The 19,721-nt window shown below is 45.0% G+C and overlaps 1 protein-coding gene across 2 annotated transcripts in view; it reads left to right on the top strand.

The window, feature by feature from the left end:
- The first annotated feature begins 407 nt into the window (after positions 1–407).
- LOC119177844 (rifampicin phosphotransferase) overlaps positions 408–19,721 on the top strand; it is a 185,969-nt gene continuing 166,655 nt past the window's right edge. The window contains exons 1-3 of one of the 2 annotated variants that reach the window (XR_012893905.1): positions 408–549; positions 17,410–17,594; positions 18,269–18,519. Coding sequence is in view for 1 of the 2 variants with exons in the window: in XM_037429032.2 (XP_037284929.2) it covers positions 459–549; positions 17,410–17,594; positions 18,269–18,519 (527 nt within the window). In the remaining variant the exon portion in view is untranslated. The remainder of the gene's footprint in view (positions 550–17,409; positions 17,595–18,268; positions 18,520–19,721) is intronic. The other variant, XM_037429032.2, reaches the window with a different exon arrangement.

The following is a 19,721-nucleotide window of genomic DNA, read 5'->3' as shown; positions in this document are numbered from 1 at the left end:
TGCTGCTGTGTGCTGAGGGCATGGCAAAGAGTCCGTCAGTGCCACCTCTATATAGGTAGTAGCAGGGGAGACGAAAGCGGATAATTTACAGCAGGGCAACCCAGAGCGCCAGTCATCAATGTACTGTATACATATAAAAATGGTTCCATCTTGTTGCAGACCTCAAGGCGTGCTCCATATTGTTTGCGAAAGACACCGCTTTTTTGTTTTTTTCCCTCACCACTTTCGCTTTCTGTCCCCCACTTCGTCGCTATAGTGAGCAGCTGTCACCATTCGAGTGCATTCGAGGCACCGCGCATCCCGACAGCATCCCAATCTGGCGACTTGCGTCCCACTTCAAGACAATCGCTCGTATCGTATGGCGGACCTCGGCTATTCCGGTTGAGATATCGTGCCCTACTTATGTTATTGATCGAGTACGGACGCGGATAACAGACGCCCAGTTCAGATTCCCAGCGATGGCCGGGAATGCGGCCGCGCTTACTGCCGCTCTGCTGGCACTGCTTGGTGAATTGTACAAACGGGGTGTGCGTATATGGCTGGATCACGGTGAGTCAGACCTTCTGTTATTACGAAGTTTCCTGCTACATGACCTCCTTAATGCTTGAAACAGTAAATCAGTGTTGCTTCATTGTGACGAAGTGCTTAAATTATTGCAGGATGATTGGAGACTTTATAATAATAATAGTTGATCTTTTACATTCCAAAACCACGATATGATTATGAGAGACGCTATAGTGGAAGGCGGAACAATTGCCGGCCATGCAGGCCAGGCTAACCCCGCCTGCTGAAACACCACCACCACCACCACCACCACCACCGCCGCTATAGTGGAGGGCTCTAGAAATTCTTTTGCACCATCTAGTATTGTTTCACGTGCACCTAAATATACGTGCACCGACCTCAAGAATTTCACCTTCATCGAAGTGCAGCCGCCATGGCCGCAATTCCTTCCCACGACCGTTAGGCCCCCCACCAAGCACCTACTACTAGACCTCAATGGCAATTTTACCCCAGAGTTGCATCTGCTGAAAGACCCATAGCGGAGACCGCGCAATAACCACGCATTTGTTCCATAAGGATCCGAAGCTCAAATTTGAGGAGCGATGTCAACACCGCGCTGCGGTTGTGTGACACGCTCTGGGGAAATTCGGGATAAGCGCCGCAGTGGTCACGGCCGATTCAGCCTGTTTCACTGACACCCGACAGCGGCGGCACGCGTGCGCAGCGTTTTTCCGTTGGTGCAGGGAACTTCGCAGCCTTCCCGTGAACTATATGATATTCCGACCTATAAACAAACCTATTAGTAACATAGCTGTAAAATTCGAAGGAAATTGCATCGCACATGTTAGGGAACAAAAGTTTCTTGGTGTATGGTTTCAGGAGGAATTAAACTGGAATACACACATCACCGCATTAGCGCGAATAGTTGGTTGTTTTTTTAGAACAATGCACTTAATCCCATCGAGGTTAAAAATAAGTATGTACTATGCACTCTTCCATTCTAAAGTAAGTTATGGGATGTTAGTCTGGGGAACGACATCACAAGGGAATTACCATAAGTTAATAACTATACAAAAGAAAATATTGCGCTGCTTTGAAAATTACAGGGGGAATCTACAAGACTTGCGCACTGCTCCACTATTCATTAAACATTCCATACTCAGAATTGATCAATTATATCATTTTAAATTACTTCAGTTAATACAAAAGACTAAGCTATATGAAGAAAGTTGCACCGAAAGACCACACTAAAGTCTGCGAGAACAAAAGAAACGAGCTCCTAGAACAAGAACCAAGTATCAAAAACAAAGTATTGCTTACCAGGTACCTCAGGTTTTAAATACCCTTGCAGATCAATTGAACTTTAGGGCTAGTAGTGCGACTTTCAAGAAACAAATAAAGAACTTATTCATAACCACCGGTCTACACTATCGAAACTACGTAATGGAGTTTCATGCCTCTGCAAATACTTAAATTGTTCATAAACTTCTATGTCAATTATACGAGTGTATACAGCGGAATTCATTGTATCCGCATGCATTTTGTGTCTGTTTTTGAGTTGTTTCATTGATATTGTTTAGTTGTGAATTTTAACGAGAGTGACCTCTAATTCTCAAAATGAGTTATGTAAACTTCTTATGCTATTTATGTTTGAATTTTGTGTTTACAATTTCAGGTTGCTTGAAACCAATGTATTGAATATATATATTGTTTGTCAGTGCTGATGTCTAAGCTTTGCACTGTCACGGACTGCGGAGGGACAAGGGCCTTTGTCAGGATGTTCGCCTTTAGCCCTTTGCCCCTGCAGTGAGCTCTGTATCCGGCTTACTGTAAATAAAAATACTACTACTACTACTACTACTTGTCACACTGAACAAAGTCTTGCTCTGCAAAGCTGCATTGCCGCAATGGTAGGAGCGTTTCACTAAAGCGGAAGCGAGGCGCGAAGTATCGCGGTGTGTCGAAACAGTGCAAACAGTGACTAGGCACGCGATCCACCACGGTTCCCGCACAAGCTGTACAAGATAGAAAACAAGCGTGGATCACCACAGTTAAAAGTATAACGTGAGTTCTTGCTCTGTTTCGACTTCCGTTTTAATTGCCTCGATTATTCTCTTAAAATCGTTTGTTTCGACTATCTGAATCAGCACGTAATGCGGCGCTTTCATCCAGATAATACAGGAATGATTGCTTGATGTCTCCGCGCGTTGTGAAAGTCTAGTTGAGGTTGTACATTAAAACCACTTTGTGTTTTGATTCCTTGTGTTTGTAAGACGTAGGTGTCGCTGCTAAATGTTCACACTTGAATACGTCGTCCCGCGCTTAACGTTGTGTAGTTGGTTAGTTTAAGTTGAACTCCTCACACTGTCAAAGGTTCGCCGTCTGCAGTTCACGCATCGGGAAGGCTGCATCATCTTGCCGGAATGAACGTCCATGTATTTTCAGCAAATTCTGACATAGTTTTCCTGTTTTGCTCTTTTCGTTGGTTTATTAGAGCGGTATCTTTTCGACTAGCTCATTATAACTGGAACTTAATACACAAATTATTATTGTCACCTTCGGACGTGTGCGGTTTTCTTTCACGTGCACCGAGTGTGTGCTGGTTACGTACGCTCTGTAGTGCTTCAATTGTGCATTTACGTGTGTGGCGACTGCGCCAGATACCACACCGTGCCTGAAATTCGGAACGCTGAGCCGCGTTCTCGCAGCAGGTTTTATGCAAATGCGCAGTTGATATTTTCTCAGAGTGAGGGTGCAAGCATGACGCGCGAACAAAAAAAGAGAAAAAGAGCAATGAAGAAACGTGGCGAGCAGTTTAACTTGGTTCACAGTGGTTAAAGCTAAACCATAGAAGGCTCGCGACAAGATCAGCGGGCGATGCTCTAGTGGTGCGAAGCACATAAGTCTAACCTTATCAGGTTCTTTAGTACTACAACCATCTAATTTTACTTTATTTATTGCATGCCGCGAAAGTTTGTTAACGTTAGTGGCGTCTGCTACTGCCAACATGCAGATAAAGCAAAAAAAACATCATGAAGTTTCCGTTGCCGTGGAACATCGATCGAGTGCGTGGCTTCATTGAACCGTGGATATCGACACTTTGGTATATTTAACTTATGAGAAAAGCAATCTCGCGTACGTCGAAATTGTACTTCGCGTGAAGTCGACGTCGTTGTCGTCTGTCATCTGCTCCACATCGTAAACGTCAATAAAGAATTTTTTTCATTTGCTTACGTTTGTTTTTCAAAGTGCCTGTCCCACTGTGAGGTATTTGCCAAGCGGTACATCACGACGCACTTGAAGGACAGGGTGAGAGCTCTGCACGTGCGCGGAAGCGAGCGCGGCGGAGAAAAGGTAGAACACGACGTATATTCCCAGTTTCCATTTTTCTGCCAGACATGGCGTTACCTGTTCACAGTTGCAAGGCCAGGAAGCAAAGACCAGAGAGGAAAACCAGGCAATGGTAGAGTGTACATCAAATGACATTCAGGAGTTAGGAGGAGAGTGCGAGATAATTATACTAGGAGATATGAATGCGCACATAGAAAATATAGATGGGTATACCGACCCGACCGGCAAAATGATCATGGAGATGTGTGAAAGGCTTGATTTGATCATTTGCAACAGCACCGAGAAGTGTGAAGGGCAAATAACATGGGAGGTAGGAAGGCTGCAGTCGACGATAGATTACGCACTGATGTCACATAGGATGTATGATAGGCTCATGGGAATGCACATAGATGAAGGTGGCTCCAGAAGTCTGGGTAGTGATCACAAACCTATCAAGCTAAGTTTTGGAAGAGCAGTGAAAGTGGGAAGGAGACAAGATGAACAACTGCAGGAGAATTTTTTATTCAGAAAGGAAAATTGAAATAGCCACTAAACAAATTGAGAAAGTAATCACTGAGGATAATAAAACAGTGTGGACATACACGAATCTAATTAGACTGTTTGAGCCAGAACTTGCTAAGGAACGTGACAAGTCACCCCGGAAAAGAAGACACAAACCCAAAATTGGGATGAGGAAGTTAAGAGAGCCATAGCGAAACGTCAGGAAGCCTCTAGGGAACACAGACATGCTAAGCAGCGGGTGAACCGACGGATGATGTTGAAAGAAAATGGGAAATCTTTCTAAGCTATAGAAGGAACAATCTCTTCTGATCAATGAAAAGATTACAAGAAAGGGAGCTCAGTGGCTGGTAGAAGTACATAAAAAGGACAGAAAGGCAGCTGCGAAGTTGTGGAACCATCTAAACTCCCTAAGAAATGAAACAAGCCTAGAGCAGAGGTTTATAACTACAGCTCAAGCTGCTAGGCTAGAAGGGGACGAAGCTATTGAATATATAAGAACAAGGGTGACGGAAAAATTTCAACAAAGAAGTGCTTTACGCATCACAATAGACAAGGATGAATCAAGTGGCGCCATGACTCCATTTTCACAACAAGAGTGGTAAAGGGATGAGAAACGGGTTCCTAGTACTACATCAACCGGCCCAGATGGCATTCCAATTATGCTGAAAAAGGCATTAGGTCCAAAGTCTAAGCAGGCTTTGAGAGAGGCAGTGAGCAAAATAATAATCAATGGAGAAGTTCCCGATGGATGGAAACTTAGCAGGATGAGCATGATCTATAAAGGAAAGAGGGAGAAAGCTGACATAAACAACTACCATCCTATAACAGTGACATCAGTGGTGTACAGGCTGGCGATGCAGATTCTAAAGAAAAGACTGCAAACATGGATAGAGGATAAAGGGGTGCTGGGGGAACTGCAGAATGGGTTTCGGAAACACAGGAGGTTGGAAGACAATCTGTTCTCACTGACGCAGTGCATCAAATAGCAGAAAAGGAACACAGGCCCCTGTGGCTAGCATTTTTGGATATCAAGGGAGCGTACAATAGCATGGTTCAAGAGGAATTGTGGGGAATACTGGACACACTAGGCGTGGAAGATGTAGTCATTAATCGTTTAAAGGATATTTATAAAGGTAACAAGGTAATTATAAAGTGAGAAAAAGAGGTATCCAAGCCTGCAGAGGTAAAACGGGGGCTTAGGCAGGGGTGTCCCTTGTCACCCTTATTATTCATGATGTACCTACAAAGATTAGAGGCCAAATGAGAGGAAAGTGGACTAGGCTTCAACCTCTCTTTCGTCAAACAAGGAAAACTCATAGAACAGGCACTACCAGCATTGATGTACGCAGATGATATAGTGCTAATTGCTAATGGCCGACAACAAGGAAGATTTGCAGAGATTGGTGGACATCTGCGGTAATGAGGGAGATAGGTTAGATTTCAGATTCCGTAAGGAAAAATCAGCAGTCATAATTTTTAATGACAATGAAGGTAGTGAGCTTAGAATACAGGAGGTCACGCTAGAGATAACAGATAAATACAAATATCTGGGAGTATGAATAAGCAATGGGGCCGAGTACCTAAGGGAACACGAAATATATGTGTTGACTAAAGGTAACAGGAATGTAGCAGTAATGAAAAACAGGGCACTGTGGAATTACAATAGGTATGATGTTGTGAGAGAAATATTGATAGGGGTCATGGTTCCTGGTCTAACGTTCGGCAATGCGGTCTTGTGCATGAGATCAGAAGTTCAAGCAAGATTAGAAATTAAGCAACGTGGAGTAGGTAGGCTTGCCTTAGGAGCTCGCGGGAATACACCAAATCAGGGAGTACAAGGTGATATGGGAGGGCAGGGAAGCTAGTAGCAAGATAAAATTTGAGAAGCGATTGAGATAAATGGGGGAGGAGCGTTGGGCTAGGAAGGTATTCAGCTACTTGTACATGAAGAATGTCGATACAAAATGGCAGAGGCGAACCAGAAAATTGACCGGTAAATATTTGGAAAACAGCAGGGGGTCAAACCAAGAAGAATTATTGGTTAACAAGAAGGTGAAGGAAGCTGAGACCGATATGTGGAGAATCGGCATGATTAAGAAGTCCGCACTAGAAATATACTGAACTTTTAAGCAGGAAATTGCCGAGGAAAGTATCAATGATAATACTCGGGGTAGTTCTCTACTGTTTGAGGCCAGGATGGGAGTATTGTGAACCAAGACATATCGGGCCAAATATGAAGGGGTAGACACAGTATGCAGTGCGTGTGGAGAGGAAGAAGAAACTGCCGAACACTTGATGATGTTCTGTAAAGGGCTTCACCCTATAGTTCAGGATGATGGTGCAGAGTTTTTTCAAAGCACTGGGGTTTAGGCACAGTGAGGGAAAAAAAGACTTTAAGCGGGTAGAATTAACAAGAAGGAGGTTATCTGATTGGTGGCTAAAGTCAAGGCACGAGTGAAAATAAAACCCTTCACTGCAAAGTACGAATGCTCAACCTCACTATTCAAGGGAAAAAATAAATCTACTTTTTGGTTCATTAGGTATTACGGCTGGGTGGCGCTAGCCACCGCCCAATCTAAGGGGTACAGCCATATCCATCCATTCATCCTGCAGCGCCATTAAAGGGAAATTCCCACCTGAGAAGTGATGCAAAAACGGAAACGCCAGAGTGACCAGGTAAAGACGACCACCCACGTTGAAAACGTTCACATTAGTTCTGCCATGATACAAGGGCAGCGGCCGTCGCTAACTTTATAAATAATTCTATTCCGCCTGATTTGTGAGCTGCTTTAAATTTCGTACCAAATTCTATTTGTTTACGCAAAGTACTGAAAAGAAGCAACTCGCACCTTTTCCAACGTTGTTTCGGGCGATACGCTAGCAGAAACAACATACGCGAACGCACAGGCAGCGGCAGTGGCGGAATCAGCCGGCTGTGCACAAGAGCGATACACGCTTGGGCATGCCCACTCGCTGCTGCACCATCTACTTCCAGTGTTATTGGCGATCTGAATCCAACCGAGGCTCTCGATGAACGCACACGTTTTCTTTGAGGCCGTCAAACTTCGTTATGCTGCACGGGTACTTTGCGTTTTGAGCTGACGCGAGCCACCGCCGACGCCTTTTCGCCATGTTGAATCTGCGGTGGGTTTGTTAGATCACGTCATTCGAGCTGGTGCAGCCAAAGCCGTGAAACAGATAGTGGATTCGTTTTCGCGTCGCAAAAAAAATATTCTCGTACCAAGTTTTCCTTTCCAAACTCGAGGCGTCGTTTTCCGTCTTCTTAGGTGGCGAAGCGAGTGAACTTCCGGTGAGTTTTGCCGCTTTCGGTCTCTTCGAGGCGCAGGGTGAAGCCTGAGCAGCAGCAGGAAATTGTCTGTGCCAAAGATTTTGGCGGGTTAGTCTTGCTCACGGCGCAAGAATACACAGGTACTGACATCTTCCCCTGAACGCGTCAAAAAGTGCTATCTCAGCGCGTCCAGATAATGTTCGGGCTGTTATCAGTCATCTCCTAGCTTTATCAGTACCTTCTAAGATGGCGCTTTGACTAGCAGGGTCGGCCATCTTGGTCTGGGTAACACGCTTGGCAGAAACGTGCATGCTGCTAATTCTGGGTCTTTTTGTTGGCATGTGCCACCACGCTGTTTTCAAGCCAGTTTTTTTTTTCGCGTATGTTCAACGCCATTTTTTCAACGAAAGTGACATCAAATAGCTGAAAGGTTCTCAAAATGGTTAGAATGTGTTTTGCACCGAATTACCATTCTGACTTTGGAGTTGTGTGGAGCGTGTGCCTTTCTTCAAAGTGCCGTCTGACAGTGATCGTCTGACGGTGATCGTTGACATAAATATGTGAATTCGCATCGTAACATCTAGCCATGATAACCACTTTGCGTTTGTGTGCTCTATATGAAATACTTGCTTGGTTAAATATTTATATATTTCCTGAAACAACTACATCGCTCTTTCGTGCTTGATACGAAATACTTGCGCGCTTTAAATGTTGATTTATATCGTGTTCACATTAAACAAGTGGAAATATGCTTCAACGATATCCTGTGTAAATGAAAGCAGTGATACGCACGAACTATGTTTTCGGTGCAGTAGCAATTCTCTTTTAATAGAGGGGTAATAATTACTAATGGGGGCTTACGTGTCAAAACGACGATTTCATTACGAGGGAAACCTTAGTGGAGGGCTCATGTCTAATTTTGACCATTCAGGGCAGTTTAACGTGCACCTACACTTGAGCACGTGGGAGTTCATTGCATTTCTCTCCCACGGGGAAGTATTTTGATGGAGGAATAGCACTCTGGACAACGTTTTTTTATTGATTTGTTTACATTGAGCCGTACCATTAACAGACAAAAACACTAGTGCGCGTGAGCGGACCTATCTGTGTTGACGACGTTCACACCCTGCACAAAGCACTTTCGTGTTACTGAATCCTTAAACTTGGTAAACCTTTAGCGTATAATCTGAAATAACAAATTTACTTCGCACTTTAAGTGTTACTCACACCGCTTGGAACGAAAATGTTGGGGATGCAGAGGAATTTCAGCACTCTGGGTCCGTTGGCCGTGGCGCCATCTCGCGGCTCGCAGCGCGGTGTGCCCGCGAGACCAAACATTATCTGGCCGCTCAGACGCGCTCAGTGTCAACACCTGATTATTCTTAAACCATGGTCTTGCTATAGACGTCAGAGTCTGGAGTTTTGTGGACAGACAGCGCCACCTGTCGACGCAGCTTTGAGTAGTGCAAAGCCTTACTCCCTTGCACAGCTTGCTGCGCAACCAGGTGCAACTACATTGTACGAACCAACGATTGAGCTAAATATTAGGTGTATTTGGGAATTGAACAGATAGAAAAAAGGGCTAAGAATTTCTTCTCGCTTGTTGGACGCGTCACCAAACTGCCATGAAATGCTTGTTGGTTCACTCTACAGAACGGCAGCGAAAAGAAGAGCTCACGCAAAAAGCTCCACGCTCTATAAAAAAATTGTCGCGTATCCATGAAGTGAGTGATGATGAGTGGGGCGAAGCGTCCGTCGTCCTGGCGTTCACCCTTCCGTGCACGCGTCTGTCCGTCCGTCCACGTGTGCGTTCATTCATCTCTTCATGCGTGCGTGTGTCCATCCGTCCGTTCATCTGTGCATCCATCTATCCGTCTGTCGTGGATACGTGCGTCTGTCCGTCCGTCCGCGTGTCTGTTTGTTGACGAGCACGAGCTGCCACGGCCCTTTGCACCACTTCGTCCATGCCCCACCAATGAGGCAACGAGCACGAGCCGCCGCGGCCCTCCACACCCCTTCGTTCATGCCCCACCAATGAGGTGACGAGCACGAGCTGCCGCGGCGTTCCACGCCCACTGCTCTGCTTCGTTCATGCCCCACCAACAATGCGCCACGTACGGTGACAATCCAAGAGACTGAGAGAAGCACTCGTTCCCCGCGCACCCAGGCACAGCCCGCGCAGCAGCCGACAGAGAGTAGCGGCACAGTTCCATCTAGAATATCCTCACTTTACTGCAGTTTGTATGCATTTCTATGAGACGGCGCCATCTCTTTACTGTTCGAGAGATACGGCCTTCCTTTTTTTTTCTCTCGTTTTCCCCTTCTGCTGGTTACGCCTGACGCAAGACAAGGTTAGACTAAGATGAGCTTCTTCCCTAAATTACCCCAGTCGACGCCACTGTTGCATTGTGAATTGTCATGGACGTAAAGGACTTTAGTTTTACTGTTTTCCGCAGCTTTCTCGAAGCAGTAAGGCGAGAGTGCTGGATACGGATCGTTGCGAACATGTTGGATAAGCGATATTACGCGCGTTCTCCAGAGACGGTCGCATGAGAAAGTGTCATAATATAGGTCACCAGTTACTGTTTTGAGTAGCCTTGGCGGAGAACCGTCGTAACTTTGATTATGAAGCTTAACAGAGCCTTTATCCGGGTACTCACCTTGCAAGAGTTGACAGTTGAGATAAACATTTGACTTGCCGTGACCTCCAATAATCTGAAGATGTTGCCACCACACCGCATTACACACGTAGTGCTTTTAATGCTCAAAGTTCCAGCTTCAACTATGAAATGCAAACACGCATGTCATAAACGTAAATCACAAAATGATCTGGACCACAATCTGGTTTTTCTTGCCGTTGGTCTCCGAGATTGTCGGAACTATGTCGGAAGCCTCGTTTTTGCCTTTAGCTGTACACAGGGAATGTGGACCGGCCCATATACCCATTTGCAGTGTGTAAAAACGGAAGAGAGCCGTCAACATCACATTCTACGATGCGTAATAAAACTTACACACACAAAAGTCGAGGAATCAAAGGAGAATGCAACTGCAATGGCGAAAATCACCAGGGCCATTCGTGCCGTGTAAAGCGAGCTTTGTACCACTGATCGTAAAATAGCTTGCTCGTGTGTCCACTTTATTGCTTTGGCATCATGTGTATGTCCAAGTTTAACACTTGTAGACCTTACAGAACGCATGTCGGAGTGCTCGCCGCGAACTCTATGTGATGCGATGCTCGCTTGCAATTCAATTGGCAGTTGCAGCACGCCAAATTTACTGAAACATCTTTTGCATGCCGCAGTTTGTTTTGATGAGCTTTCTACTTTTATGAAGCGAGGTTAAATTAAAGGAAGAAGCTTGCCAGGTCCTTGATTTCTAGGAAACCATGTCTCAAGACCATTGAAAGAGAAGGGCCTATGCACGTTGCTTGCGGACAATCCTCTTAGCACTACCCATTTATGGCTGGCGCGGCGATGGGTGTACTGGTGGTGGCGTTATAAGCAACGCCGCCTAAGCAGAGTCTGACGTCTTTGCAAGACCACGGCACGTTGGAGTGCTCGCCGTGAAATCAATGTCATGTGATGCGTGCTTGCAATTAAATTGCCACTTTCAACACGCTGAAATAACTGAAACATCTTCGGCATCCTGCAGTTTGTTTTGATGAGCTTTCGACTTTTATTGAGTGAGGTTGTATTGAAGGAAGAAGCTTGCCAGGTCCTTGATTTCCAAGAAACCATGCATAAAGACCAACAAAAGAGGAGGCTTATGCACGTTGCTTGCGGACAACCCTATTAGCACTACCCATTTATGGCTGGTGCGGCGATGGGGGTGCTGGTGGCGGTGTTTTTCGCTGCGCCACCTAAGCAGAGTCTGACGTCTTTGAAAGACCATGACAAGCTAAGCCGTTTTAGGCCAACTGCTTCGTCTTCGACGAGATTGGGACGTAATGTACTACAGAGTGAGCTAAATACTATTTGGTGATGTTCTGTTACGCGCTGTGCTACATGACAAACGGCTCGGGCTCGGCCGCCATTTTCCTAACTCCTCGGTTAGCACTCCTATAGGTTCGAGGTGAGCCGATCTGGTGGCAGACGCCGCAAAAACTGGTACGAGAGTGGTCATCATGGAGAAGGCCCTGTTAGTTAATGCGCCGCTGTCCCCACTGTTGAGTAACGCGTGCCTCAGCTCGCGGCTGCTTTTCCGCAGAGCTGATAAACGGAGCGGACAAGGTGATGGTGAGTTGGGAACATTCTTGTACAGCATAAATAGAGGAGTTACATGTTCGGCACTACGACCGACAGCTTCAGGAGCTCGCACCAGGCGTGAAGACGGGCCGGAATTTCTTCGGACGCTCTCCGACGCTCTCGTCTGCTGCTTCTCGCCGTGCCACTTGGTACTTAGGTAGGTCCTGGGGAGCCTTACATCAGCAGCCTCCAATCAGGAACCACCACTCACACTCGCGTCAGCAGCCTCAAATCAGGAACCGCCGCTGGTCGAGCGCTGGATTGCACTTCTGGGCGAGTGGGGTTGCCACGAGTTGCGTAATACGTACCGGGCTATATGACGTCGACTCAATCATCGGTCTAGAATCAGACCCGTGAGTGGAGGAAGCTTGCCGCGCGGTGCATGAGACACACTGTTGCCGGCAATTTCGTCAGCCAGGCTCGCTCGCTGGTTTTGACGCTGGTTGCCTTTGCAGAAGCAATGAAGCTCGGTTTGGACTCCAAAGCATAACAGCCCTTTCGATGAATCTCGCCGCCGCTGAATGGGATTCGGAGCGCTTTCGGCAGCCGGCATGCTCAGTGTTTATGAGGCATCATAGCAGAGTTTGAAACATGCTAAAGCGGAAAAAATCATTTTGCGTAACTGCTACCTTCTGTGTCTAAGCGGGTGGAAGCCGAGGCGGCGTTTTTTTTTAGAAAGGTCATTTAAAAACACACTAAGGGTCACATACGCAAGACTAGGAACGTCTTTTTGTGAAGCTTAGAAAAAGTAACGTTTTGTATGCAGCAAATTCAAGTTGCCAATAAAAAATTGTCGTTTCAGAAACAACTGCGTTAGTCACAACAAATGACTACAAGTGTGGTCATGGGTACTGAAAAGGTGAATGGTAGAATTCTTGAAAGAATCGATGACAACGTAATATGACTGTTTTGTTCATGGTTCATGTGATTACTGTTTCTTCATAATAATCCACCAGAAATCCACCACTGTGGAAAAGTAGCTATGGTGCTCGGCTGCTGAGCTGAAGGTCATGGGTTCGATCCCGGCCACGGCGGCCGCGTTTCGACGAAGTAAGGTTGTAGAGACCTCTGTACTGTGCAATGTCAGTGCACGCCAAAGAACACGAGAGGGTCAAAATTTTCGGAGCCGTCCTATATAGAGTGCATCGTAATCATATTGTGGCTTTTGGACGTAAAACCCAAAACATAATTTGTTAATCAGAACAGAAGTCTGAAGTATTATGTAGTGAACAAAAAAGACAGTGTTGATTTGTGTTAGTGGAAAAGAAGCTTATTTCCAATTGATTAGCCAGATAGAACGACGTAGTCGTAGTAGACGTAGTAGATAGAACAACGTAGATAGAACCAGCAAAACTACTTGATAGTTCCATAACTGAATGCGTACTAACTTGCCGTAAATTTATTCAGCTGGTTTTATGGACAGAGCTTTTGTTGTTTGCGCAGCATCATCCCCTTAACGCCTTAACTCACACCTTCTCTCCTTTACCCAGATGCGTTGCAAGCACTGCTGGAGGTTCGGCCTTTGCAGTCGTGATCAAAGTGAAATTATGTTCAACTAGTAGCTGCTACTCAAAGGTAGCAGCTACTAGTTGAACAGGGTGCAGTGATAGGTCGCAGCGCACCCTATACACCCCTCACGCTAGCGTGGGTGGGTAGATGCGCTTATACACGGTTCCACCGGTAGTGGGTTCACATTAAGCCACATGATGTATGAACCCACCGCCTCCAAGATTCGATAGAAAAACCGTTTCCCACGTCTCACCATTAGGCTCGTGATTACTGAATTGGTTTTAAAGGCATATGTGTGTTTAAGTGTTTTCTTTCTGTCGCCGAGGTAGTACAGAGCTTATGGTGTTGGGCAGCTGACCCAAAGGAAGTCGGGTAAGTCAGGGCCGCAGCGGTCGCGTCCAGATGGTGGTGAAATTTGAAAGTATAAGTACTTAGACTTAGGCGCATGGTAAAGCATCCCGGGCAATCGCAACTTCGGGCTCATCGCCGTGGTGTGCCTCAGAACCCTTCATGGTTATATTATTATTATTATTATTATTAATATTATTATTATTATTATTATTATTATTATTAAACGTGTTAGTTTCTCTTCAATATTGTTATTATGCCTATGCCACGGCTGTGATCTGTGACCACGGGTGCACAATTCGTAAGGGGTCTCTGAAACACAAGTAGAGATATTGTAGTGGGATAATTATAAAATAAACAGTGGATGTGCCTCAGAGTGGCTGGCCGACGTTTCGGTACGAGGACCTATCTTTTTTAAAGGCGCCGTGTCATCCTTGGCGTGTTAGTTTTAAAGGCGTTAATGGCGACGTCATCTCGTGGTGGTGGCGCGTGTCCCTGTCGATGATCGTCGTCTGAAAAGCAAAATACTATAAAGCAGAAGAGGGAAGTCCTCCCTTCACTTCAAGTCAGGTGGTAGTGATTAAAAAATGTTCTCAGAGAGTGGGAAAAAAAGGAAAAGCGCAAAGTTGGAGCGGTGTGCTGCAAAAGTGGCGGCCGCTTCATACCCGAACAAGTAAAAGAGCTTAAACCTTCGGAGCAGGCAGACGGTCCCCGCGTCCGGCTACCAAAAAAGCTTGCCGACAATAGCGGTGTACGCCTGTTCCCGAAAACCTATGAATGAGGCATACAACAAGAAAGCAGTTACAAACAGGCGGGGAAGCAGGCGGCGTATTTTTAAACGCCAAGATGTCGGTGGTAAGCAGTACCGGATGGGCTCTGAAAAGCGCGTGCTTACTGGGGAAGGTCATCGGCTAAAACATGCTTTCCGTATCCCCGTAGGTGGTCCACTCAGCGGAATTGATGCAAGAATTTGGCGGCATGTTGGCTGACAAAAAAAATTGAGAATGCAAAGAAAATGAGCAATGAGGAGAGAAACACACACACACAAAGGGGGAGAGAAAAGGCGGGGGGATAGGTGGGACGTTAGGGTAAACAGACGGTAAAAAAGAAGAAAAAAAGGAGAGAGAGGAAGGACGCAGAGAACTTTCTGGGTTGGCAATGTCCTATAACGATGCGCGGTAGGAGTGGTATTAGAAACGAGGAAAGAGGAAACAAAGCAGTGGTTTAACGGTTCTAAAAATAAGAAATTTTGTAGTTGTATATACACAAATTCATATCTATAACTCAAATTGAAAAAATGAACGTGAACATTAATAGTACGAAATGCGGGCTAGAAGCGATTCAATGTAGTACTGGTTATGTCTATATGAAGGTTGAACGTATCTTGTCTCTGCAAATATCGCCTCAATTATGCTATGGCTTTCCGTGATTCCAAATTGTCATGCTCTACATTGATTCCTGATAGGTGCAGGGACTTAAATTTGTGTATCAAATATATTTCCATCTATTTTCTCTCTCGTGGTGACCGTAAGTTAGTTTTGATAACGAAAAGCTTTGCTTGGTCAAAATTGTGGTCCTCTTCGTTGAAGTGAACGGCTACTGCTTTTGGCAAATCGTACTTTGTGTCTGCACGGTGGCCGTTCAGTCTTACATGAATCGGCTGCCCAGTTTTGCCTATATATTGCTTTTTACAGGTGGTACACTCAAGACAGTATATTAGGCTGTTTGAAGTGCAGGTGGAGCTCGTTGCGACCTTGTGAATTGAATCAGATGCTGTGCTTTTTACGCTGGTAGCCGGCTGTATGTGTTTGCAGGTGGAGCACCTGGGCTGGCCACAGGGACCAGACGTTGTCCTACTCGTTGCTTTAGGTTTTGCGTGAACAAGCATGTCTTTGAGGTTAGCATTGCGTCTGTAGGCGACTTTAGGTGGTTCGGGAAAGATTTTCTTAAGTTTCGCGTTGGTGGTTAGAATTTGATACTATTTTGTGAGGATGTTGTTCATGTGAGGGAGTGCATTAGAAAACTTTGTAGCGAGAAGAGGTGTAGTTGCTATTGTTGTACTTTTGGGACATAGTTTAAGTGCTTCATTGTGGTCGAGTTCCAGTGCGTCCGTATAGGCTTCGTGAAGGAATGTGTTAGGGTGGTTTTTGTCTGATACTGTTCTTTATAGGGTGGTAAGTGTGTTTACGTAGTCTTAGTTTTCTACGCGTATGTTGCGTAACCTTGCCTGACTTTTGAAAATGTCCTGTTTACGGTGTCTCGGGTGATGGCTTGTATAATCTAAGTATTGTTGCTTGTCAAATGGTTTTTTATACAAAGTTGTCTTTAGTACACCATTTTCGAGATTATTATATTAATCAGCTGAAGGTCACCACCAGCATAAATTCTTACTGTTATTTAGACAATGTGGTTCGTTCAAAATAAGTACTAGGTGGTTTAATGGGGCAAAGTATTGAGCCTTAAAAGGAATGTTAGAGTTGACGGTTCTAGTTCGATTTCTTCCACTTGAAATAACTTCTTTTGTAGGTAGTGCGTCACAAATTTTAGCATGTTTTTTCCACCAAGATCCGGCCATGAAATGACCGCCCATGAAGCAATATTATCCACAGGATTTGTACAATGTGACGCCGTGTTTTCAGCTATAACAACAAATACCTGCGATCAAAGCGTGGTTTTAATGCTTTGTTCACCTGTGTAGGGGATTTCAGAACTCGGTCATCTTTTTGCTTTTCAATGAACGAAGTAGAATTCCCTGCGGAATTGATATATTTTCTATATTTGTTCCATACATTTACCATATGTTTCTGTAAGAACAATTCCGATCATACCTAAGCACATAGAATGACATGCGGAAAGCTCGAATAAGGTTGATACAGAAATATTGGCAGCGCGAACTAATGGGATGCAGAAGGAGGAGACAAAGAAGCTCAGACTGAAACATGGGTTTATTGACCGAAGATAAGATATACCAAAAAAACATGAAGGGAAAGGGAAATACAAGAAGAGAAGCTTCATCGTGATCAAGTTTCTTTAAGAAACAAAATTTTACAATCTAAGTGCGATATAGATGGTGAGCTGACACAACTATATCAAGTCTTTTTCATAAAAAACAATATCGATATTTGTGTCAGCTCACCGTCTATATTGCATTTAGATTGTGAAATCTTTCTGGATGACATTTGATAACGATGGAACCTTACCTCTTGTATATCGCTTTGCCTTCGCGTTATTCTGAAGACCACCACGGCGGGGCCGGTGACGCTCAAAGACACTTTGAAAAGCAGCGTGGAGAGTCATCAGGAATAGGTAGATAGATAAACTGATAGATTGATAAACTGATAGATAGATAGGTAGATAAAGAGACAGAGAGATAGAAGCAGGTTTGCGTATGGTGAAGCGTGTCCTGCTAAGTGAAGAAAATATAGTAGAGAGTTTATTCTGCGGAATATCTTTCTCGCGTGCGAAAACAGCATGACCGTTTTTGTCGTATCGGCAAATATTACGCTGGAGCTACAGTACACTTGCAGCATGCTTATAACTTTTACTGCAAGGTATCGTTTACTGAAAGAAAAGCGAAGAGGTCATTGATTATGCAAGAAAGAGCAGGGCACATATATGTTGAGTATGTGCATGGCATTGACTAAGGAAGGGCCTTTCACGCAGGTTTGAGCCATCTGTTCCGATATCTGCTGTCCGTGGCCCAACTTACATACCTGCTGCGAAGGAAAGATCGACGCTTCCGGTACTTGGAACCTGCACACAATGACGATGTCATCAACTGTGGAGCCATCTGCAACCCACTGGAATGGTCACTCGAATGTGCACGGGAAAAGGGAGAGCTAAAAAAAGTAGGAATCCATAAGTAGACTGTAAGGTAGTGCCCGGTAATATGTCGCAAAGATATACACTCAAGTTCACTGTCGCTCTCTAACGATATATTAATTTGTAATTATTGATGATCTCATGGAAAACTGGTACCATAATATATTACCTTTAAAGTATTGCTGCGTAGTAGCAGGCAGTGGGAAGCTTTCTTCAAGATGCGTGTAAGGGACACCGGCATCAGAAGTCCGGCTTTTGTGATGCATGTAGTTCCTTCGGTGGTGAGGGATGATTTATTTTGCTTTTGTTAGATTGCTGTTAGGTGCACAGTCTAGAATTTTACGCTATAGCACCTGGAATCAGGCACTTCAGTTGGAGCACTTACTATTTATGCCGGTACATGTAATTTTCTAAAGATCGTAAGGAGAGAGGCAACGCATCGTGCGTTGTAAGCTTCCTAACTGTGCGGGTATCGTAAGCCGTCAACATGACTGTGAATTAGGTAAGCTCAGCCTATAAATAAATTGTAAGGTATTGTCTTAGATGTAAATGGTTCATGTAATGCGAACATCACCTCAACATCTCATAGTTGCTCATCACAAATGAAAAGCTTCATGCTTGCATCTCCATATGCGGAATGACATTGCGGATACTGTCTTCAAGTGTGTGCGAGAAAAAAAAAGCACCAATGCACTCGCAGGATCAAGACAAGGTACTTTTCAACGGTGTGAACACTGGCGGCGATCGGTTAGTGGTGAGCGTCTCCCGCCTACAGAATCACCTGGCCGAACTATGGATTATCCTTTACACAGCTGATGGAGCGCTCTACTCCCTGCCCGTTTCACTTACACTCGACCGCAGCGCGGGAAGCTGCTTCTCGGCCGCTGGTCTCCGGCTTCAATGCTTGGCTCCCAACCGCCGTTGGCGCGTCGCATTCAACGGGCTGCTCAGGTTAGCGTCAGCCCTTAGGTTCTGTACATGTCTTGAATGCACAAGGACACCTGCAGGTAGGATTCTAAATGTGAATAGCTCTTGTTTGGTTGACGCGAAAGGTTAGTGAATGACGTACACTCCAAATTCTACTCTAATGCCACGCGCATGTACTGCACTTGAGTGCGCGTGAGTGACATCAGCGTAGAGCTTGTACAGGGCCAACACAAATAGGAACGAAAACCAAACATTAGGAAGACAACAGTGTTGAGCCTGGAAGTGAGGTTTCATTCTAAATAGACGTAAGGCGTCCTAAGGGGAGCTTGAGACTGGCCTGGTTGGTGCCTACTCTTTGATAGCTTGACCGCACAAAAAAGACGAGTACAGAGGGAGGTAGGACGAAGCGGGCGGCAAATTTTCAACTTGTTGGTCAACTGGTTGTTCAAATAGTTGAAGGTTTACGACTCGCCGTGTCTTCGCACCAACCTTTGTCCTCATCTTGTTTGCTCGGCCACGGTGCCGAACAGTAAGGTGTCCAGACACACTCGTAAGAGAAGATAATAGGACAACAAGAGTGTCGATTACCATTTGAAAGCGCACGTTTAGCCGGAAAAAGAAGTTGGCAGAAGGGCATACCTGTGCATTTGCAGGTAAGGCAGCACTACTTGTACTGCTGCACACGTTAGAACCAATGTGAGAGGTAAATGCTCAGACATTGCGTTTCTTAATTACATTATACTTAGTCGAATCTTTTGTCCAAAATTTGCGTCCACTACTATTGAATTGCCAGTCACCATTAATTAGGTGCGTTCCTTTTTCTTGACCCAGTATAACACTATGCATTCAAAAACATTTGGCGAACATTTAGACCACTTCATATTGTGAAGAAAGATTAAATTGGCATCCTCCGGTAAGTGACAACTGCTGCCATCTGCGATACATGTTAGAAGCGGCCGCCACGAAAGGAAATATTGTGTATTACATTAGTCCAATGATCGGCAACGTTAATGTGGTGTTTTACAAAACGAAAGTGGCAGTCCTCCTTCGTCTACTACCTGTCCATTTTTTCGCTTACGTTGACGGAATTCCCATCGATAGTATAATGGCAGCTGTATGGTCAACGATCCCTTTTACCAATTTTTTAATGCTACCCGTTTGATAAGTAATGAATCTCAGGCATGCTAGTACGAGACATATTTACTTATGATACCACGTTAGAACTT

The sequence above is a fragment of the Rhipicephalus microplus genome, chromosome 1 (genome assembly GCF_043290135.1).
Source record: "Rhipicephalus microplus isolate Deutch F79 chromosome 1, USDA_Rmic, whole genome shotgun sequence".
In the NCBI taxonomy this organism is placed as follows: domain Eukaryota; kingdom Metazoa; phylum Arthropoda; class Arachnida; order Ixodida; family Ixodidae; genus Rhipicephalus; species Rhipicephalus microplus.
This window is presented reverse-complemented; position numbering and strand designations above follow the sequence as displayed.